Source organism: Miniopterus schreibersii, assembly GCF_964146895.1.
Source record: "Miniopterus schreibersii genome assembly, chromosome: 16".
Classification (NCBI taxonomy): domain Eukaryota; kingdom Metazoa; phylum Chordata; class Mammalia; order Chiroptera; family Miniopteridae; genus Miniopterus; species Miniopterus schreibersii.
Window position 1 is genome coordinate 20,373,634 of NC_138116.1, and position 18,446 is coordinate 20,392,079.

Below are 18,446 nucleotides of genomic sequence, written 5' to 3' on the forward strand. Positions count from 1 at the left end.
CAGTTATGTCTTCCTGGGCAGTTGTTATCATGCACGGACCTTGTGCCTCCACCCCTGCCATCCCATTCATGTACCCCTGATCCAAGCATCCACCCATAGAGTTACCACGTCTGATAATGGAGTCCCCAAGGGGCCTAGGGGGCACCCCAATTAGAGAAGAGCAGATAGACAAGGTAGGCTTAGAGAATATTTTTGCCAAGCAACATGCAGGCTAACCACTGACTATGAGGAAGGAGGGGGACATACACGTGGAACTAAGTGTGCAGCCTTCTCTCATACTTCGACTGAGCTCTCTGACATTGCACAAATGACACACAAAGCCGGAACCCAAAGTGGAAGGAAACTTCATCAAAGGAGACACAAACATGCCTTTAGTTGCAGTCGGCATGCACTTCAGTGAGAGCTCCACTGTGTGCCATGGCTCAGATTGCGGGGTTGAGGAAAACCAGCTCACTCCTCCCTTTAGAGTTCCATTTGGGTCATTGACAAGGGAACCATTCAGTAGAATAAGTGAATTCACTAAGGAATTCGTTTATCTAAGCGGCTTCTCCCATTACTACACCGAGTTCTATTCATTTAGTCTCCCATAAAATATTGTGGAATAGTGGTTTGTGTGGATGGAGTCTAACTAGTCTTTTACATTTCGTTAATGTGTGCATTGAAAGGTGAGTAGGGAACAAATTCCCGCAGAGTAGTGATTTTTTGGTAGTGCGGGTTTACATGCAAGATCTCAGATTCTAGTGATTGGGTGCGTGACACCCGCCCCCACCTTTCCTTAGTGTGCTTTCCTCGTTATGCACTGAATACTTCTCTTCTAACCTCTGTTCCCCAGTCCCGATCCCCACACCAAACAAAGGGGGAGAATCTACAAGAGCAACCACCTTGGAGTGAAGAGGGCTTTAATCTCTGCTCTCTCCGTAATGGGAGAGTGACAGTTGGTGTGTGTGTCCCATGGGTTTTCTTGAGCATTGCTAAGGTGAACCCAGCTCTGTGTCTCCCCTTGATTCTGGAAGTCTTCGATCCTGTGTTACTGGGAGAAAGTATAGGAGGGGAGCCAGGCTAATAAGGATTAACAAAGGGAGAAGGAATGAAGAGGAGAGATCAGCAGAAAACTCTGGGAGGCTGCAGAATTTTAACTTAAAGGATCCTGGATTGGATGTACAGTATCTTAGCGTGTCTTCAATTATATGTAAATTGTATGCCCTTGCAGGTGTCTCATAAAACATCTAAACGCCTGAATGTGTAGTAGCATTTCTCTGCTTGGTGGCTTTGTGGTTGAGATTAGGGTGGGAAGGAAAAAGGGAACTCAGGAGGCCCACCTACCAGACCACACCCTGAGGAGTAATTAGGACCCTTCTGTCAGAGCACTGCTCTGTGGCTGCTGTGCCCTCAGAAGCACGCATGTGAACAGGAGCACGTTCAGAGGAAGACTCGGGATGGTGGAGGGTTCCAGACTTCATCATATGGGGAATAAGTGGTTAACATGAGCAGAGAAGGCTTAGGGTGAGAGGGACTTGATAGCTGAAAGAAGTATTTGATGGATTTTTCTAAGGAAGAATATTAAGCGTATTTTGTGTGGTTCCAATGGGTGGGACAAGTTCCAGAATGGATGTTAGAAGGAATTAGATTCCAGTCCAACTTTAGAATAACCTTTTTAACAAAGGCCCAACAATGGAATGGGTTTTCCACAGGAATTAGTGAATTGTCCACTTTTTAATTCATTCAGCAGATGTCCATATATAAAGCAGCCAGTGTGAATTGGGAATGGAGTGCTGAGCATGATAGTCAAAGGTCCTGTCCTCACTGAGCTGCAACTCTGATGGGGAGAGACAGACAGCAAAGCTGTGAGTAAAGAAATAGGCTCATTTCAGCTGCCTGTACATGTTATGACGAAAGTAAAACTAAGTGAAGTTTGTGATTAAGTCCTGGGACACTACTCAGGTTTGGATGATTCTGGTGAGGAGGTGATATTTCAGCTGACTGAATATCAAGGCGTCAGCCATGAAAGGGTCTGGAAGCAGAGCATTCTGGGCAAAGGGTCCTGTAAGTGTAAAGGCCCTGAAATGGGAAGGAGCATGATATGATCAGGTATAGGCCAGAGGTAGCCATTTGTCACGAGCGGGGGTCAGTCATGTGTTGGCAAAGGATTGAACTGAACTCCCAGGGTCTCTTTTTACTGTGACACTGGCCATGTTTTCTGGGTCAAAGAATTAGCATCATGCTGTACTCACTTCTGATTTAGAGGCTAAAACTCCTTGAAAAAAGGGAAGTAACACTTCTCAAGGGAAAGGTCTTTAACGGGTAAAATTGGGTCCTTATGACTTCTTGTTGGGCTGATTTTAATTTGGGATTTCTGAGTAGACTACTTGGTCTATTACCTAGGGAATTTCATGCCAGGATGTTTGGAGTCTTACAGCTTAAATCAGCTTTGTGATTATATGTCCACCCTCTTCAATAGCCGGAAGCTACAGAGACCTACAGCTGTTTCTAGCCAGGTTCTCAACGGGCTCAGCTCCTTTTATATTTATTTTATATTTATTTATTTATTTTTTAATCCTCACCCAAGGATAGCTTTTCCAGAGTGCGGAACAGAGAGGGAGAGAAACATCATGTGAGAGAGATAACAATTGGTTGCTTCCCATACACACCTGGACTGGGGCTGGGGATGAGCCTACAACCGAGGTATGTGCCCTTGGCCGGAATCAAACCCGGGACCCTTCAGTCCATGGGCTGATGCTCTAACCACTGAGCCAAATTGGCTAGGGCTCAGCTCCTTTTTGAATCCCTAGAGCAGGTGGGCTTCGGGAGAAGTTGGGGAGGGAATAGGTGGAAAATTAAGGGCTAAGGGAAATGGAAAGGGAAGTTAGGCAAAGTGGTCAGATATACTTACTTTAGAAAGTTTTTTGGCATCCAGGTTGTAGGCTGCTCAGGCCTCCTGACAAAGGCTGTTGCTCCATCTCCAGCCAGCTACAGTGTTTGTGGAAGTGTTTGGCCAGCCAGACTCCATTCTCCTTTTGAGCTGTACTCCAGAGGCTGGGCTATTCCGTCACTCTATTTTGGTTCCACTCTGCTGAACCAACTCTAACTTTAATTTTTCCATTTCCCCCCTAGGCATTTGGTTGCCAAGCTCCAGTTTTGAAGAACCAAATGAAGGTATTATGAAAAGAGGAGCGGGGAAAAGCAAGAGGAACTAGGAAGGGTTGGGGTCCTCTGTGCAAAGACTTTGATTCCCCTCGCCACCCTGGGGCTTGGAAGAAGCACACAGCCATGCTGTTTGCGTGGGGAGCCACCTTTCCCATGCCGCCCCTCTGGTGTCCTGGAACTGGATGAGCTCCTAGAAAACTGGAAGAAGTCTCAACACTGTTTCTTTTTCACACGTTTTGTTTTGGATATTTACATTTCTTGGTGTGGAAAACTCACTTTAAAGGCAGCTGGGGTTTGTGCCCATTGGGTTGGAAGTGGTGCGAAGGGTGAGCAGGTCCAAAGGAGGGGTGGGGAGGGGATTGCCAGTGCCGGTCAAGCAGCTGGTGCCAAAGGCAGAGTGTGAGTCTTCACCATTGACCTTGAAGAAGGGAAGAGAAGGAGTCAGAGGGCAAATCAAGTTAGGTGTTTTTGAGGGAGCTTCTCTTTAAGCATGGGTAGCTTCAGTAGGAGCAGGAAAGAAAGGAGGTGAGTGGTCTCAGACAGAAGATTACTGGACAAAAACTGGCAGATGGCCTCTGCTGGGGGAAGCAGTGACTCCTCGCATCCTTTCCTTCTAAATTTAGGAACCTGATTTCAAAATCACCTCTCATAGAAGCTAGATTCATTTTGTTTAATTTTTAAGCTCTGTGACCTCAAGTTAACCCTCTTCTTTCTCCACCCTCAACCTGTTCCCCAAGATAACTGTACATTTCACTCTGGTCATGGTAACATCATTCCTCTTGCTTCCGCCAGCTGTCAAGGCAATAGTTTTTTCATCTCCTGAGCAGTGGAGCTCCAGTCATGGGCTGCTAAGGTTAATGGAGCATGCCTCCAGATTCTTAATGGCAAACTGTACCGAGACTTAGGAGTCAGTGTCACTCCATTTGCCTGTCAGCTAGTGAGAGGGAATGTGGAGGAAGGTGTGAAACAAAGCTATCATGGTTGTGCCCTTCCTATTGAAAGCTCTCCAGTGTCAGCCTTAAGGGAATGTCCTTCGATCCGAGAGGAGGAGAGCACTGCATTTCATGGTTTTAGGTTTATCACTGTCCCACTTCTGGAATGGGAGCTAGCAAGGGCTTCTTAATTTTCCTGTGTTCTCTCTGGCAACCCAAACATTTTCCTGAGTCAGATCCTGTTTGCCCTCCTTTCACTGGAATTCTGTCAGATGCTGATTTCAGAGTTGCCTGTCGTCCAGGTGGAAGTGAGGAGAGGAGGGAGAAAAACTCCAGTGCTTTTCAGTGGTCTTTAATTTTTTCTGAAGCAGGCCATTGTCAGATCTTATAAGATTATGCATTTGCTTTTCTGTAGAGCTACTCTGGGGAAAAGTTTGCTATTAAGATGTGAAAATTGAACTGTTTGGTCTTTATTACTCATTTGCAGTAGTGTTCCATTAGACTGCGTCTTTTGCTTCCCCTATGCCCCATCTCATAAGGTAGATAATACTATCAAGTTTGTGGTTTCCTGATGGCTTGAGGTAAGGCCCCGGTGTCTGGTTAATTTTTAGGACTGCCTCATCTGGAAGCATTGGCCTCTGCCTTACGACCTGCGTGGAATGACCAGCTTCCTCCTTGTGGCTGAGTAGGGAGGAAACTTGAATTGTTCCTTGCTTGTAAGAGGTGGCCCATAAATTAAGCTGTGTAACAGAAACACAGCCCACCTCTCATTTTTCAGGAGGTACCTCTTCTGTCTGTGGCTTCCATGGTATTATTTACCAACCAGTTAAGATTGTGATCTCAGAAATTGGCTTAACCTGTGAGTCTTGCCTCTTGAGGGTACAGATTAACTTGCAATCTTGCAGAAAGGGCCACCCTCACCCCCAACCCACCCCCGCCACTGTAGAGCCTGAGGTCTAGAATCCATTGGGATCCTTGAGTAGCTGATGTGCAGCTACCTGGGATTTTTTTTACACCCATTTTCACTACCCATAATTTTAAAACGATTTTTTAGTGTGTGTTTGCCTGGCTCTGGGCTAGATACTGTGGAAAACACAAGAAGCAGAAGACATAGTATCTGCCTTCAGGACCTTTTAGGTGACAGCCACACATGAAGCAATTGGAGAATGACTCAGCGTAGCATGTAGCAGAGAATCAAGGGCTGTGTTTAAAGAAATTTAGAGTGGGTAAGATCAGGGTAGACCAGATGGTGTAGGAAAGCTCTGAGGCAGTGAGGCTTTGGATCGTGGGCGAGGGCAGGACAATGAGTTGAGAAACACATGAACCAAAAGCATGAAAGCAGAAATCTGTGTGGTATAACTGAACAGTGCACAGCCCCAAGTTAGAGCAGAAGCCCTTAAGAATCCATTTGCAGTGCAGTGTGGTCTAGACTGAAATTTCCCAGTCATGGGCAAGTCTGAATGCTGAGGGTTTATGATAAAGTGGAGTCCATAGCCAGAAGCCAGCTGGGTTCCGGCCCATGGCCAAGGACTTCACTGCTGTCAGTGCAGCCTGGGTGAGGGAGGCAGAGCCCTAGAGCCCCCCTGGCACCAGGGTTTCCACTGGATAATTCCTGTGCTCAGGTACAAATCCTAACCTGCTGAGATGGCCCAGCCTCACCCCTGCCCTTTCTCCTGGGAAGGGTGGTGTTCACCTATGTCCAGGATCTGTCTGTGCTTCAGTCGCAGCCAGGCTGCAGCCTAGTCCTTGCTTAGAGTGGGCTGCAAGGCAGACTTGTGCGAGGGGAGACAGGCTCCACCAGGAGGTGTGGAGGAAGAGGTGCGGCGGAGGTGCCAGCCTGGTCAGAGAGTGCACGAGGAGCAGGAGTGCTTCCCCCTCACCTCTTCTGGCTGGGCCCACCCTCTCCTTTGCCGGTCCTGCGCAGTGCTAATTGAAATGCAGTCTACAGAGGGTACTTATTCCCTTTTGGTTGTATTTTAAAGTCACAAACTGGAAAGGGCTCTCGCTCCTAGGGACCCCTCGTTGATTTCTAAGTTGTGGATGGGTGATGTCAGTACCCTGGGGTGCTGCCTGTGCAGCCCTCAGTTGTTTATGGTTGATCTGCTGTAACCTTCCTCAGGACAGCGTGAACCACTGTGAGCTAGTGACAACTACTGCCACAACTTGCTATTACTGTACTTAAAACTCATGTGCTGGGTCGGAGCTCAGGAGTAAGGAGGGTGGGAGCTTCGGTATAGGGACTAGGTAAATGGGTGACCCTGGGAGTTTGGTACCATTGGTGATGACCCTGGCCTGTGTGCCTCGTTACAGTGAATGCATATTCACTGGAATGTGAGCCGAGGACTGCAGCCATCAGCCTCCTGGGAGGAAAGGGAGAGGAAAGGCAGGCGGGGAGCTCTCCATGCCACACTCGTCATGCCACCCAGTTTATACTCCTTGGCCTCCTTTCCTCCTTTTCACTTAGCTGATAATGTAGCCCCCTTATTAAGGTTGGGAATGCTGTTGAGATAGCTGTAAACACCCCTACAGTGCACATCCTGGGGGAACTGGGGAGCAGGGAGGATGGTCAGTGGTCCCAGATCCAGGTGTGAGAGACTGGAATGGAGCTGGATGCCCTGGGGTGCCAGCCCATTCAGGCCTCATCCCAGAGCCCCCCCAGAAGAACATGGCCTGCTAGGAGCCCTTAGGGCCCAGCAGGGTGTGGGGATGGGAGGAACTTTTCCTTTAGGTTCCATCTGTCTGCCCTATTGCCTCTCCCTTGGCCTTGAGCCCTGACGTTGGAGGACTGAGCACTGGGATAGAGCGCTGTGGCTGCTGGAGGGCAGTCTGAAAGGTGTGTGTGCATGTGTGTGTGTCTTCATGTGCAGAAGTCTTGCCACCAGTTGGGGTGCTGAGAGCATCTCCATTGGGGGGAGACTTGCCATTTGTTTTCCACTTTTAAGAGAATGACATGCCCCCTGTCCCTAAGGGAGGAGCTTTTGAGTTAGACATTTTCCCTATGGGAATCCTCTTGGGTTTGTCTGTGGGAAAGGGGGGAACGGATAAATGATTTTTATCTCTAATCGTCAACACAGCTGTTCTTACACTGAATTTGTGCTATTGCATACATGTAGCCATCTTTCTTTTCACTGCAGCAGTGTTTATCAGTAGTTCAAAATAATTTATTTGCTCCTGGGGAGTAAAACCTTTTTTATTAAAAAAGAAAAAGAAAAAAAAAATAAAGTGTACCCCCCCACTTCCCCCCATGATCACGATAAGATTTTTGGGCCACAAAGCTCAAGAAGGCAAAGGCAAAGTCAAGTCTGCCCCGTTCCCATGATCTATCCTGTTTTGATATTGGACCTTCTTGCTCAGCACAAAATGACAGGAGGCCTGGAGAAAATGTAGAGCAAAGCCTTGGGAGGAGCGCGGTGGGGTTGGACCACAGAGACGCACTGGGGACTCAGGTGCTGCAGTTAGAAAAATAGAATAATGAACTGTATTTAAAATACTGACTCTAATCCGCCAGGGAAAAACCTTTCTTTACATCCAGATTCTACGTTGTCTTGGTCCTTGTCATCCCTTGACCTGCCTGGTAGGTGCTGTCCAGTTTCTTCCTGTTTCCCTTCCTATCCTCTCTACCCCTTCTCCCGTTCCTTCCCAGCCCCATCTGCCTCCCGGAAAGCCAGTCCTGCATGCCCAGTCTGTGACATGCCTTCACACCCATTTCATCTCATTTAGAGGGTACCTGGAACTGCTCCCTCCCCCTCTCCCACCCCCTCCTCCATCATGCCAAGAGGCATCAAGGGGCAGGCAAAAATCAACCAGCCATGGCGGAAGACATGAATGTCTGGTTGCAGCTGGACTGCAATCATAGTTACTCCTGGAGAGAGAGTGCCAGGAAAGCTTAGGACACTCAGTCAGAACCCAGGGTAATCACAAACCGCACATCCCCGCTCAGAACTGCATCCTAAGCCCCCTACAGCTCAGGTGCAGCGGGAAGGCTGGTCTGACTACTCCATCCCTGGTGCTCCCTTGAACAGGGACCTTCCCCTCACTGTTAGGCCCAGAACCTATTCCAAGGGACAAGCAAATCCTGGCACCACGATGCGGGCAGGCCAGGTATTGGAATGCCTGAACTGGTGCTGCCCATGGCTCAGCCACTGCTGTACATTTTTTGGTTGTTTTTAAGAAACTCAAGAGGGGTGTCATTCTGGGCTTGCGTGGTTGCCAATTCTTCACCAGAGGGGAGCCACGCCCCTTGCAACCACTTCTGTCCTTCAGCCCCCCACTCCCCTGTACTTCTTCCCTCCAAGCCAAAGCGTGGCCTGGCTTTTCCCATTTCGTTTTCCTCCTCTCCTCTCCCTTTTTGTGCTTAATTTATTAAAATAGTTACTGTATAATTTATTTTCATAAACTATAAAAAATTACTAAATGGTTAAAATAGACTTGCAGGCCAATCTTAAATGGGGTGGGAGGGTCTGAGGGTGGGGTGGGGAAAGATGTTTTGATATAAACAAAACAAATGCACTTTGGGTGTGTTTTGGTATTTTTCTGGGGCTAGAGGGGTGGGCGTTGGGATGTCCCTGTAGATTAGTTCCAGAATGGGTTGTCTGTATATATTGTATTAATAGGCATGTTTGACTCTTGTAAAGGGACATTAGTAGCTGCTGCAGGTCCTGTTTGGAACCCCATGTACAATTCCCAGTTTTTTGTAAGTGTCAGTGCGGGAGACATTTGACTCTTGTGTTTGTATCTCCTTTTTATGGTTGCTGTACTGACCCATGTCTTTTTGGGGAGGGGTGAAAAGAGATTTGAAATAAAAATGTTTAGAAATTATTTCATCATTTGAATGTGATTTTCAGTCCCTCTTCCATCTCATATGACTCTTCACACCACACCCCCTAGGGTCAGATGACCCACTCCTAGGGATTGGGGAACCCCTGTGACCTCAGCCAACCAGAGTGCATCCAGAACTGGTCTTGTCAGAATTTAGAGATGTTGAAAAATTCTTGAATCGAATGGTTGTTCCTCAAAGCTCCCTTCTTCCTTAGGACATGCAGAATTCCAAAGAGCTTTGTGGGACCAAATGCCTGAGCCTTTTTGCCTTGGTGAGCAATGGTGTGAGGCTCTACTTAGGGAGAGCTCATATTTTGTCTTAGAAATCAGTCATTCCTTGTATTTACCTAGGCTGGCAGTCAGGGTTTTTTCATAAGTTTAATTTGTATCCCTCTGTCTTTCTAGCCATTCTCTCTTGAGCTGTGCTCTTTGGAGAGGAAAAGACCAGGTATCTTTCTCTGACAATTGTATATACTTGTAGCCACTCACCAAGTTCCCCACTGAGAAAGCCAATATACCACCTTGGCACATTTGGGGGAGTTTTCTGCAATTTCTCTGCATCCTTCTTGGTGGGAAAGCATGTGAGTAAAATAAAACCAGAGTTCTCAGGAGTTGCATTTCCCGAGAACCCACTAGAAGTGCCTCCAGGAGGAAATGTGGGAATCCCTCGTCCCCAGTCAGCTCATTCACAAGTCCCAGGTTCGTGTGATGATGAAACAGTAGCATATCAATATGACAGCATTAGCTCCTGATTAAAGTTTTCTTCCCTTTGGGAAGAAAAGGTGCTCCAAGCTATGCATTGTGAACTGCATTACAAGGGGAAATGCTTAACTCAGAATCAGCAATTCAAATGCTCTAATGGCCATCAGACACCCTTTGTCAATCATAGGGAATCTGCTAACATCAGTCAAGAGTGTTAGTGCACATCTCTGAAAGTAGGGACATAGATTTTCATCACTTCAAATTCACATCATTCATATTAATGAGGATTGTTTGTTTGGAAAGATAAGTACTAGTCCCTTTTGACTTAGGTGATAAAGCCACGGACGGAAAGGCATTCTTTTGGAAACAGCCTAAAATTAAACTACCACCTCCCACCCTCTTTACCCCCCAAACCTGAAACCACTACTTCATTGCCTATGTTCCCTGTGTTCTCCGTTTAACCACCACTTTCATTCTCTCACAAAGGCTGTTCCGTCTCACCTCGGTGGTGTCTCAACATGCACGTACCTAACTTACTTGAATTCAGTTATATGCACGTGGCAAATAGTAATAGTGCAGGGGATTCCCTCCTCCATTTCTTTGTGTGGCCCCCTGATTGAAGATGAGATGGGAAAAGTGAATTGTCTTTGTTGGTTCCCTCCAGCCTCTCCCAGTGTGAGCAGCTTGTGCATAATGATTCTAGTGCCTATTTGTGCCACGTGGGCTCTGAAGACCAACCATTTTCACCTGGTGCTCAGCCAAAGCACAAGAGTTGATTCTAGCTCTGAAGAGGCACTAGCTGGGTTGTCCTCTAATAAAGCCCCTTCCCAAGAGATTGATAAGAGGAATTTTGACTGTGATGTTATCCCACACGCTGGTCCCAATTTAAGCTGTGATTTCATCGTGCATCTCTCCTTAATTGCCATGTCCTAGTTTAGGCAGTCCCCTTTTCCACCTGAACAACTCAGTTTCCCAACTCATCTTCCTGTTTCCCCTCTCCAGTCCTTCTTAAAGTTCTTCTAAAGTAAAGATATGCTCAGGTCACTTCCTTAGTTTAAAATCTTCAATGACTTTCAACCTGCAGGAGAAAATCTTGGCTCCTCAACTTGACATTCAAGTCTCTCCTCCTCTGCCACACAAGCTGCACTCTGGTCACGATGAGTGACTTGAAGTTCTCAGATCATGGTGCCCCCTTCTCCTGTCACTCCACCTTCCTTCTTGCCATCCCCTCTGCCTGGAGGACCCTTACCTGTCACCTTCTGCCTGCAAATCTTCTCAGTCTTCAAGGTTCTGCTCCGAGGCCACCTCTGGAATTTTCACCAGTCACTCCCAGCCAAACAGATGTTCTTTCCTCTGTTAAGATATTTGTTCGTGTGTCTGCCTGCTTGCTCCACTGTGAGGGACAGAACCCATGTCCTGCTCAGCTCTCTTCCTGCCCCCAGGCCTGGAATGGTGGAGTAGATGTGCCAAGGTGGTGGTTGAAGAAACGTGAGATCAGCCCCCTTCCTGGGAGTGCTGCTTGCTTTCCTTGGTCTCTAGTCAGCAAACCTTGAACCTGGATTTTCACCTTTCACACAGGACAACTTGACTGTATCGGGGAGGGGTGGCCACTAAATGTCAGTCTTCAGAATTTTTTCAAGGGATTGAAGTTTTTGGTGGTCGGACTAAGGGTGGGTGGGATGTGAACCGTGGACCACTTCTTGGTGCCAATGGCATCAGGGAGAATGACAGAGCTGTACTTCACATCCTGGGCTTCTCATCTCATCCCTTGAGGTATCAAGGCCTGGCTTTCGCCCTGCCTAAGAAACTTGGCTTTGTTTCTGGGCCTTTATTCTGCAGATTGAGGGGTGATGGGACAGGCAGAAGAGTAGAACAGGCTAGCTGGGAGAGAAAAAGGTGTGAGAAGGTAACGACAGCTTGGGATGGTTTGGAAGGTTTGGAATGGGACAGGAGAATCTGGCAGCAGCTATCCTGTATGAGGGATTGATAGAGTTAAAGATTTCAGGGACTTTCTCTGTGTATTGGGTGTCATCTCCTGGCACCCTTTCCCTGCAGCTGCCACCCTCCCCCATGCCTGGGTGTTGTTGAAGAAAATTATAGTAGAGATATCTTTCTCTCCTGGATATGAGCATATGTCTTTGAATGGGGCACCAGATGTAGAAGTGACTGCAGGCCCAGCTTTAGACATGTTAAACTCTTATCGCACCTGGAGAGTGGGCTCTGGGTCTTGTTCATCTGCTCTGCCCCCCACCCCACAACCCAGCACTGGGCCAGCACACCAAGAGACACCCCCATGTTTGCTGGGCACGATGGAGTAGGTCAGACAGGAGGGAAGGTGGTGTGGGGGGGTCCTGTGAGTGGAATCACCTTCAATCCTGAATGTGGGGGTGGGGTGAGGTGGGGTAGAGTAGCCATGTGGAATAGGAACTCTGCTGGTGGTGAGGGGAGAACCCAGAATGCCATGTGCAGTTTGGAGGAGAAGCAGCAGGGCGGGGCGCAGTGGTCTCAGCCAGGACAGGAGTCTTGTGGGACTGAATCACTTGGACAATCTTTTCAAACCCCACACTCACCCTTAGACTAAGACACCCTCCTAGAATCTCAAGGAGTGGGGTGGGGGAGGAGGAGGTAAAGAAAGTGGACACAACTTCTTAGGTGCATCTGATGGGTCCTTTGCCTCCTGCCCACCCTATACCCACAGTACTCCTATGGAAGACCGCCACCCAGCATTTGCAGACCCAGGTTTGAGTGCTGGCTCCACCCCTTGGCAATCTATTAATGTTTTCTCAGTCTGTCTCCTCTTCAAAAGAGAGAGAGCATTCTTATTTACCTCAAGTGTGAGTAAATGAGATAATGCATGTAAAATACCCGGTACCTCTTCAGCATTCAATAAATAGCCACAGGCACTACTCATTATCTTTATTAGCAGCATTTTGAGGAGAAGGACTGGAAGCTTTTTGCCTTCCCAAAGGCAGAAGGAAAATGAAAAGATTTCAAGCCTTTTCAGGCTGCAGAGAGGGGTGGGCTGGAGGGAAGAGGGAGGAGGGAGGAGAGGTTGTTGAAAGTAGGGCTGTGGGGTGGATGGTGGGAGCTGGCAGGGCTGGATGAATTGTTGGGCTTTTCCTGCCACCCAGTGGTCTCTCCTGGGATAGGCCACGCAGTTGTCTTCTCTGGTCTGGTGGTGATGGGGTGAGGCTGGGCTTAAATATTCCTGAACGCAGTATCTCCAGTCCAATTCTACTGCCCCCATTCAATGCTCTGGCCCTTTGGAGACCCTGGTGGGTGACACATCCTCCACATGGCCCTGGTGTATGGGACAAGTCCCCTTTCTCCTAGTGGAGGGACTGGGAGAAGCCTTTGTTTTCTTGGCTCCCAGGCAGAGTGGGGAACTGAGGCAGACACCCCAGGGGCTGTTGGAGGCCACCATCCTGTCTGTCCTCAACCCCACTGGCTTGCTTGATGACTGCTAATGGTATTCTTGCCCCAGGGGGAGTGCCAGGGCCTCCTGGCACTAGGACTCCAGACCTGCCTCAGTGTCTGCCTTCAGTTTTATGTAATCTATAAGAATATTTTATTTTGTGTAGGCACTGGATTAGGGTTTTCCTGAGCCTCCCCCAGAGGACTTTGCCCTTCATCTCCAGGATGAGAGGAACAGGGGGCAGAGAACTACAGCCCAAGGTCTGCTGCTGGAGGGCCCAATTGGGGCCTCTGAGTCAACTTGGTGTCTGGGTCTCTCATCACCCCCTCCCCCAAGGGGAGCTGCCATCCCCTCTGAGGAGGCTGCCTGGAATGATGTCCTAATTGCATCATGTCCCATTCCAGCTATGACTTGTCCGAGAGGGGTCTGACCCTGGGGGAGGGGCTTCAGGAGTAGGCCAGGAGCCACATGAAGGAGGTACATATTGGGCTGGGAATTCAGAATGGGCAGTTTGGGAATCCACAGGATGCCTGGTGTCTGCCCTGCTGCACACTGCCCTCCCCACCCTGGACACCCACTTTTCCTCCGTGCCTCAAAGCCTCAGTTGCACCAGGCCAGGATTGCATCATTCTTGGCTTTGTTTGCGGAGCAGCAGGTGGAGGAGTGGGGCCTGCTGCCCGCCACCCTCCTTCCCTCTCATCTCCTTCCACTCTCTCCAGAGTAATCCTCCTTCTTCTTCCCTTCTCAGGCCCATGCACCCCAGGAATTGTCTGCCTTTCCCGAGGCTGTCAGCTCCCTTTCCATGTTCTGCTCCCTGGGGATCCCAGGAGGCTACAGGCTACAGAAGCAAAGGGAAGGAGGCTGGGAGCCATGATCAGCACCAGGCTAGAAACTGCCCTTCGTCATCTCTGTTCCCCACCCAGCTGAAGGCAGGTGCCACGCCTAAAAAGAACACCTGGTTGTAGCCAAGGTGTGGCCTCCAGAATTTGGGAATGAGGTCAGAAATTGTCACCTGCTAAACTAAGGCTGATAATAATCAGCATAAGATGAATTAATTCAGCTCTTTGTGCAAAGTACTATAGAGTATTTATGTGCTTGGTCAGAGGACCAAGCATTTTATATTCACGTCTCATTTAATCTTCTTTCATCAACCCTGTGAGGTGGTGCTATTATCATTCCTGGTTTATGGATGAAGAAGCTTGAGCTCATCTAGTCTGCTACTAGATGGCAGACCTGGGATTTGAATCTTGGCTTGTCTCCCTCCAGCGTGACTTGAAGCCTCTCAAAAGGACGGTTGGAAAATACAATGCTGACCAGGCTTGAACGTTTTTTTTTTTACCCCCTAAAAGGAAGTTTTTGCTCAAAGATACTCATCAAGAAACAAGGCTGTCCTCTTTTAATCTCATGAAGGAAATAAAGTAAGATATATATTAAATGGCTCGGGCTGAGCCCTGCCTCCATCCCCCACCGCTACCCCTCTGAATTAAGGCTGCTGCTGAAGGTTCTGGCCCATGTGGGGTGTAGAAAAAGAAAACAAACAGCAGGAGCTTGTGGGGGATCCAGGCTGCCAGAGAAGACTGGGGGGTTGCACATGTGGACCCCACAGGCTGGCAGAGACGGAGGACAATGCCATCCCTTCCTTTCCCAGGGACTCTGCTTGTGGCATTCCTGCAGGGCTCAGGGTGTGCTGATAAAATAGCTTTGGGGTTTAGCAATCTAGCCACCGTGACTTTGGCTGGCAGGAGTCTAGTCCTAAGGGGGAGCTCCAGTATCTTTGAGGACAGACAATTCTTAGCCTTGCCAAGTCCAGCTCCAGACCATAGGCCTGGCCAAGCAGCAACTGTTTCAGGAGCCCAGCCTGGGTGGATGCTGCCCCCTAGGCCACCTCCTCCTTGTTTTCATTCCCCAGTGGGCTCTGAAAGAAAACCAGAAGACAACCAACTGGGAAGAATGGAGTCTGCCTTCCACCACCACCGTGGTCGAAGGGGCATGCTTGCTGGCTGGCACTCTTCTCTGTCTCCTGTCTGTTTAGCGCAGGACAGACTCCGTCTGAAGGGACAAAGGGCCCCATTGACCCTATAGCCTTATGACCCCACCCAAGCCTGTCCCTCCCCTCCCCAGGCAGCCAGCAGGGCACTCACTCGGGTAGCAGACAGGGGCCATGAGGCCGCTGAGAGGGCATGACAGGGAAGCCAAGAGAGGCTGCAGTTTGCTGGCCTGGGAAGACTGGGAGTGCATGAGCAGTGCCCACCAGATCCCTGAGAAGAGGGGTGGCCAGGGATGCAGGGCTGCCAGTTCTCCTGGCTGCAATCCTAGGAGCAAAGCAGCAACTACCCCGCAGGGCCAAAGCATGGGAGGGCAGGGGGAGTCCAATCTCAGCTCCAAACTGGGCTTCCTGGGAGCTCAGGGCCTCCCTGGACTGCATTCCTGCCTCCCTGCCCCCAGCATGCCCCCCACACCCAGCCTATAAAGCCCCCTTTGTCTGGGCCCACTGAGGATCTTAGCTCCCATCTCAGCTTCCTGCCCCCTGCCCCTCACCCTCTGGTGCCTAAGGAAGAGGCCAGGGCTCAGTGAGAAGTGGTGAAACCCCCTTCATGCCAGCTTGGGAGCTGGCCTAGGGGGGTTTGGGCAGTCAGCTCCTGAACACTGATGCCCCCACCCCACTGCCTGCCTCAGGGCAGGTTAATTCCCACCCCTGTCCACACTGGGCTCCACCCTCCTGCCCTGGGCAGCATGCCTGCCTCTCACATGCCTGCTCATGTGATGCCCCCTCAGTTTGGCCCTGCCCTGGCAGGGGCAGGACAGAGAAGGAGTAGGCAGCTAGGAACCAGGCCTGATGGGGGTGGGGGGCTGAGAGAAGGACGCAGTCTTTTTGCCCCCTCTCTGGTCTTCACCATAGTGGGTGGCCCCACAGCCCGCAAGTCAGGTTCTCAGATGGTATCTGGGGCTTCAGATGACCCTTCTCTGGTGGTGGACAAACAGTTCAGCCGTCCTCCTGCTTGGCACATGCCCGGGGCATGCAGGTGGTGGGCGGCAGGAATCTCCATGCTGTTCCCCACACCCAACCCAGGGCCTCAAAACACATTTGAATAGAGGCTGGACCCTAGCCACAGGAGGTGGTCCCTCCCCACCACGTCCTGTCCTTACAGGGTCACAGGGTCCGACCCCTGTTAACCCTGGTGTGGGCCACCCAGTGTCTCCTTGTGTACCAGGCTCTGTGGATGTCTCTGGCCTGCTCTCAGCCAACCCCTGAGGTGGGGCATCAGCCTGGGAGACTGTTCTGGGCCATGGGGTCAGCTCTGTCATCAAGCTGCTGTGTGACCTTGGGCAAGCCCCTCTGTGGCCCCTGTAAAATGAAGGGTGGGGGCCATCCGATTCTGATAAATCTCAGGAATGAGGAGAGGGGTTTCCCTTGGAAGGGGTCTTCTCTGGACTAACGGTGCCCCCAGGACAGGCCGATCAGGGGGTGCTGGCAGGGGTGAGCCCTTGAATGTGGGAGGAGTGTGTGTGCATTGTGTATGCGTGTGACAGAGTGTGTGAGCGCGGTGCCTCCACTAGCTCGTGTAGAGGACGGGAGGGGAGGGGAGGGGAGGGGGCGGAGCCGGCGGGGCGGGGCGGGGCGGGGCGGGGGTCTGGGCCGCCGACACCCCGCGGCTCGGGCTGGGTGGTGCTGCACGACCGCGGCGCATGGAGGGGCCGACACCCCCAGTGCCCCCCGGGGCTGGCACGGCGAAAACGGCTTAGCTGGCAGCAGTATGGAGCAGGTCAGTGGGCGCGGGTTCGTGCCTGGGAGGGGAGGGGAGGGGAGGGCAGGGTTGGGGGGCGCGAGGACAGGGTGCGGGTGGGCGCGCGGCGAGGGAGGGGTCCCAACCACCGCCCGAGGAGTCGGATCCCGGGCGGGCGGGCCCGAGGCTCTGGGGGAGGAATGGGGCTGGTTTGGTGCACACACACACACACACACACACACACACACACACGCACACGCACGAAGTATCCCCCACCACCCACACACGGGGAGGTGTGCACGGAGGGGGCACTCGCTGCCTCGCTCCTCACCCCACCCCCCTCTCCAGAAAGAGATCACGGGATTTAGAAGCCCCCTCCCTACTCGGTAAGGTCCCAAGTCCTCCTAGGCCTGAGGGGGCTGCAGGCTCTGTAGAATGGAGTGACAGAAGGTGAGGGGGGCCCTCCCAGGCCATACAACTATCACGCTGACCACCCTGGTGGACCCCAAGACACAGTTGTCCCCTTTGCCCCCTGCACATCAAGGGGTTTCTCCCAGCCCGGCTCCCCCTCCTCTTCCAGTTACAGCAGCAGCTGCTGGCACCTTTTCATGGCAGTGAAAAGATGGAGTGGGCTGGGCAGCCCCTCCACGTGCCCCCCCCCCAATACAGGCCTGCACCCCAGCCAGGCTGGGGGGCTGTCTTTTTCACACAGGCTCCGTCAGAATGGGGCAGGGGTAAGTGCTCCCTCAGGTCAGAGCTCCTACCCTCTCCACGGAGCTCAGCAAATCCTGGGTGAGCGGGCCAGTTTCCTTAAGTACCCGGAGGGCTCTAGCCTGACTGGTAGCCCCCTGCTCTAAGAGGGGCAGCGGCCCTCAGGCCGAGTGAGGGGCTGCTCCTGGGGCTGCCTTGCTTCCTTCCTAATCCCAACTTGGTGCACGAGGTCTTGGGGTGGGGCCTAGGTTGGTGGCGTTTTCTGTTCCTGGGAGTGCCTTTGAGTGCTGGGCTCATGCACACTCACCGGCTCCTTGGGGGCTGCTGTGCCTAAAGCAGAGGCCTGGGGCCCTGGCTCTGAGGCGCCCCCTGCAGACTGAGCCGCCCCCTGCCTGTGGCCGAGGAGTTCCTGGCTGCCTGTGGAGGTGGTGAGGAGGGGCATGAGGAGGGGTGGAGGGAGAGGAGTCAGGGAGAGGTGGAGTCAGGGAGTAGGCAGATCCTAAGTTGTGGGGTTGGAAAGGGGCACTGGGAGGAAGAGTGAAGTGCTCTGGACATCTGCTCTGGGTTCCGCATGATGTTTGGGGTGGGCTGGTGGGCTGGTGGGCTGGTGGGCTGGTCTAGTCTCCAGGCCTGTTTGGCATCTTGGTTGTTAATTTAAATGGCCTGTGGCAGCTCCCTGCAGCCCCAGGCCTGGCAGGGGGAAGGGGACTCAATTCATCATTATCTGCTGCTGTTGTCATTACTGACTTTACCCTCAACTCCACTCTGAGGGCAAAAAAAAAATTTTTTTTTAATTAAAAACAATTGGAGGGGGAGGGAAGTACTAAATGCCACTGAATTGCTCAATTTAAAATGGTTAATTTAATGTTATGTGAATTTCACCTCAATTAAAAAAAGGAGAGGCAAGGCTAGGGGCCACCACTACTTTCTGCCTACATCACCCTAAATACATCTCACTGGGTGAGCAGCTTGGCCTGAGTTGCTTCTTAAAGCAGCCCC

General features: G+C 51.0%; 2 protein-coding genes across 4 annotated transcripts in view; both read left to right on the plus strand.

Moving 5' to 3' along the window:
- Positions 1-8,894, plus strand: part of SOCS7 (suppressor of cytokine signaling 7) — a 30,470-nt gene extending 21,576 nt beyond the window's left edge. For all 3 annotated transcript variants that reach the window (XM_081161228.1, XM_081161229.1, XM_081161230.1), the window contains one exon: positions 3,112-8,894. The gene's annotated coding sequence lies outside the window, so the exon portion shown is untranslated. The remainder of the gene's footprint in view (positions 1-3,111) is intronic.
- Positions 8,895-16,689: 7,795 nt separating this feature from the next.
- Positions 16,690-18,446, plus strand: part of ARHGAP23 (Rho GTPase activating protein 23) — a 72,830-nt gene continuing 71,073 nt past the window's right edge. Inside the window, exon 1 of the mRNA XM_081161085.1 lies at positions 16,690-16,775. Within this exon, the coding sequence (XP_081017211.1) occupies positions 16,767-16,775 (9 nt within the window). The 5' untranslated portion in view covers positions 16,690-16,766. The remainder of the gene's footprint in view (positions 16,776-18,446) is intronic.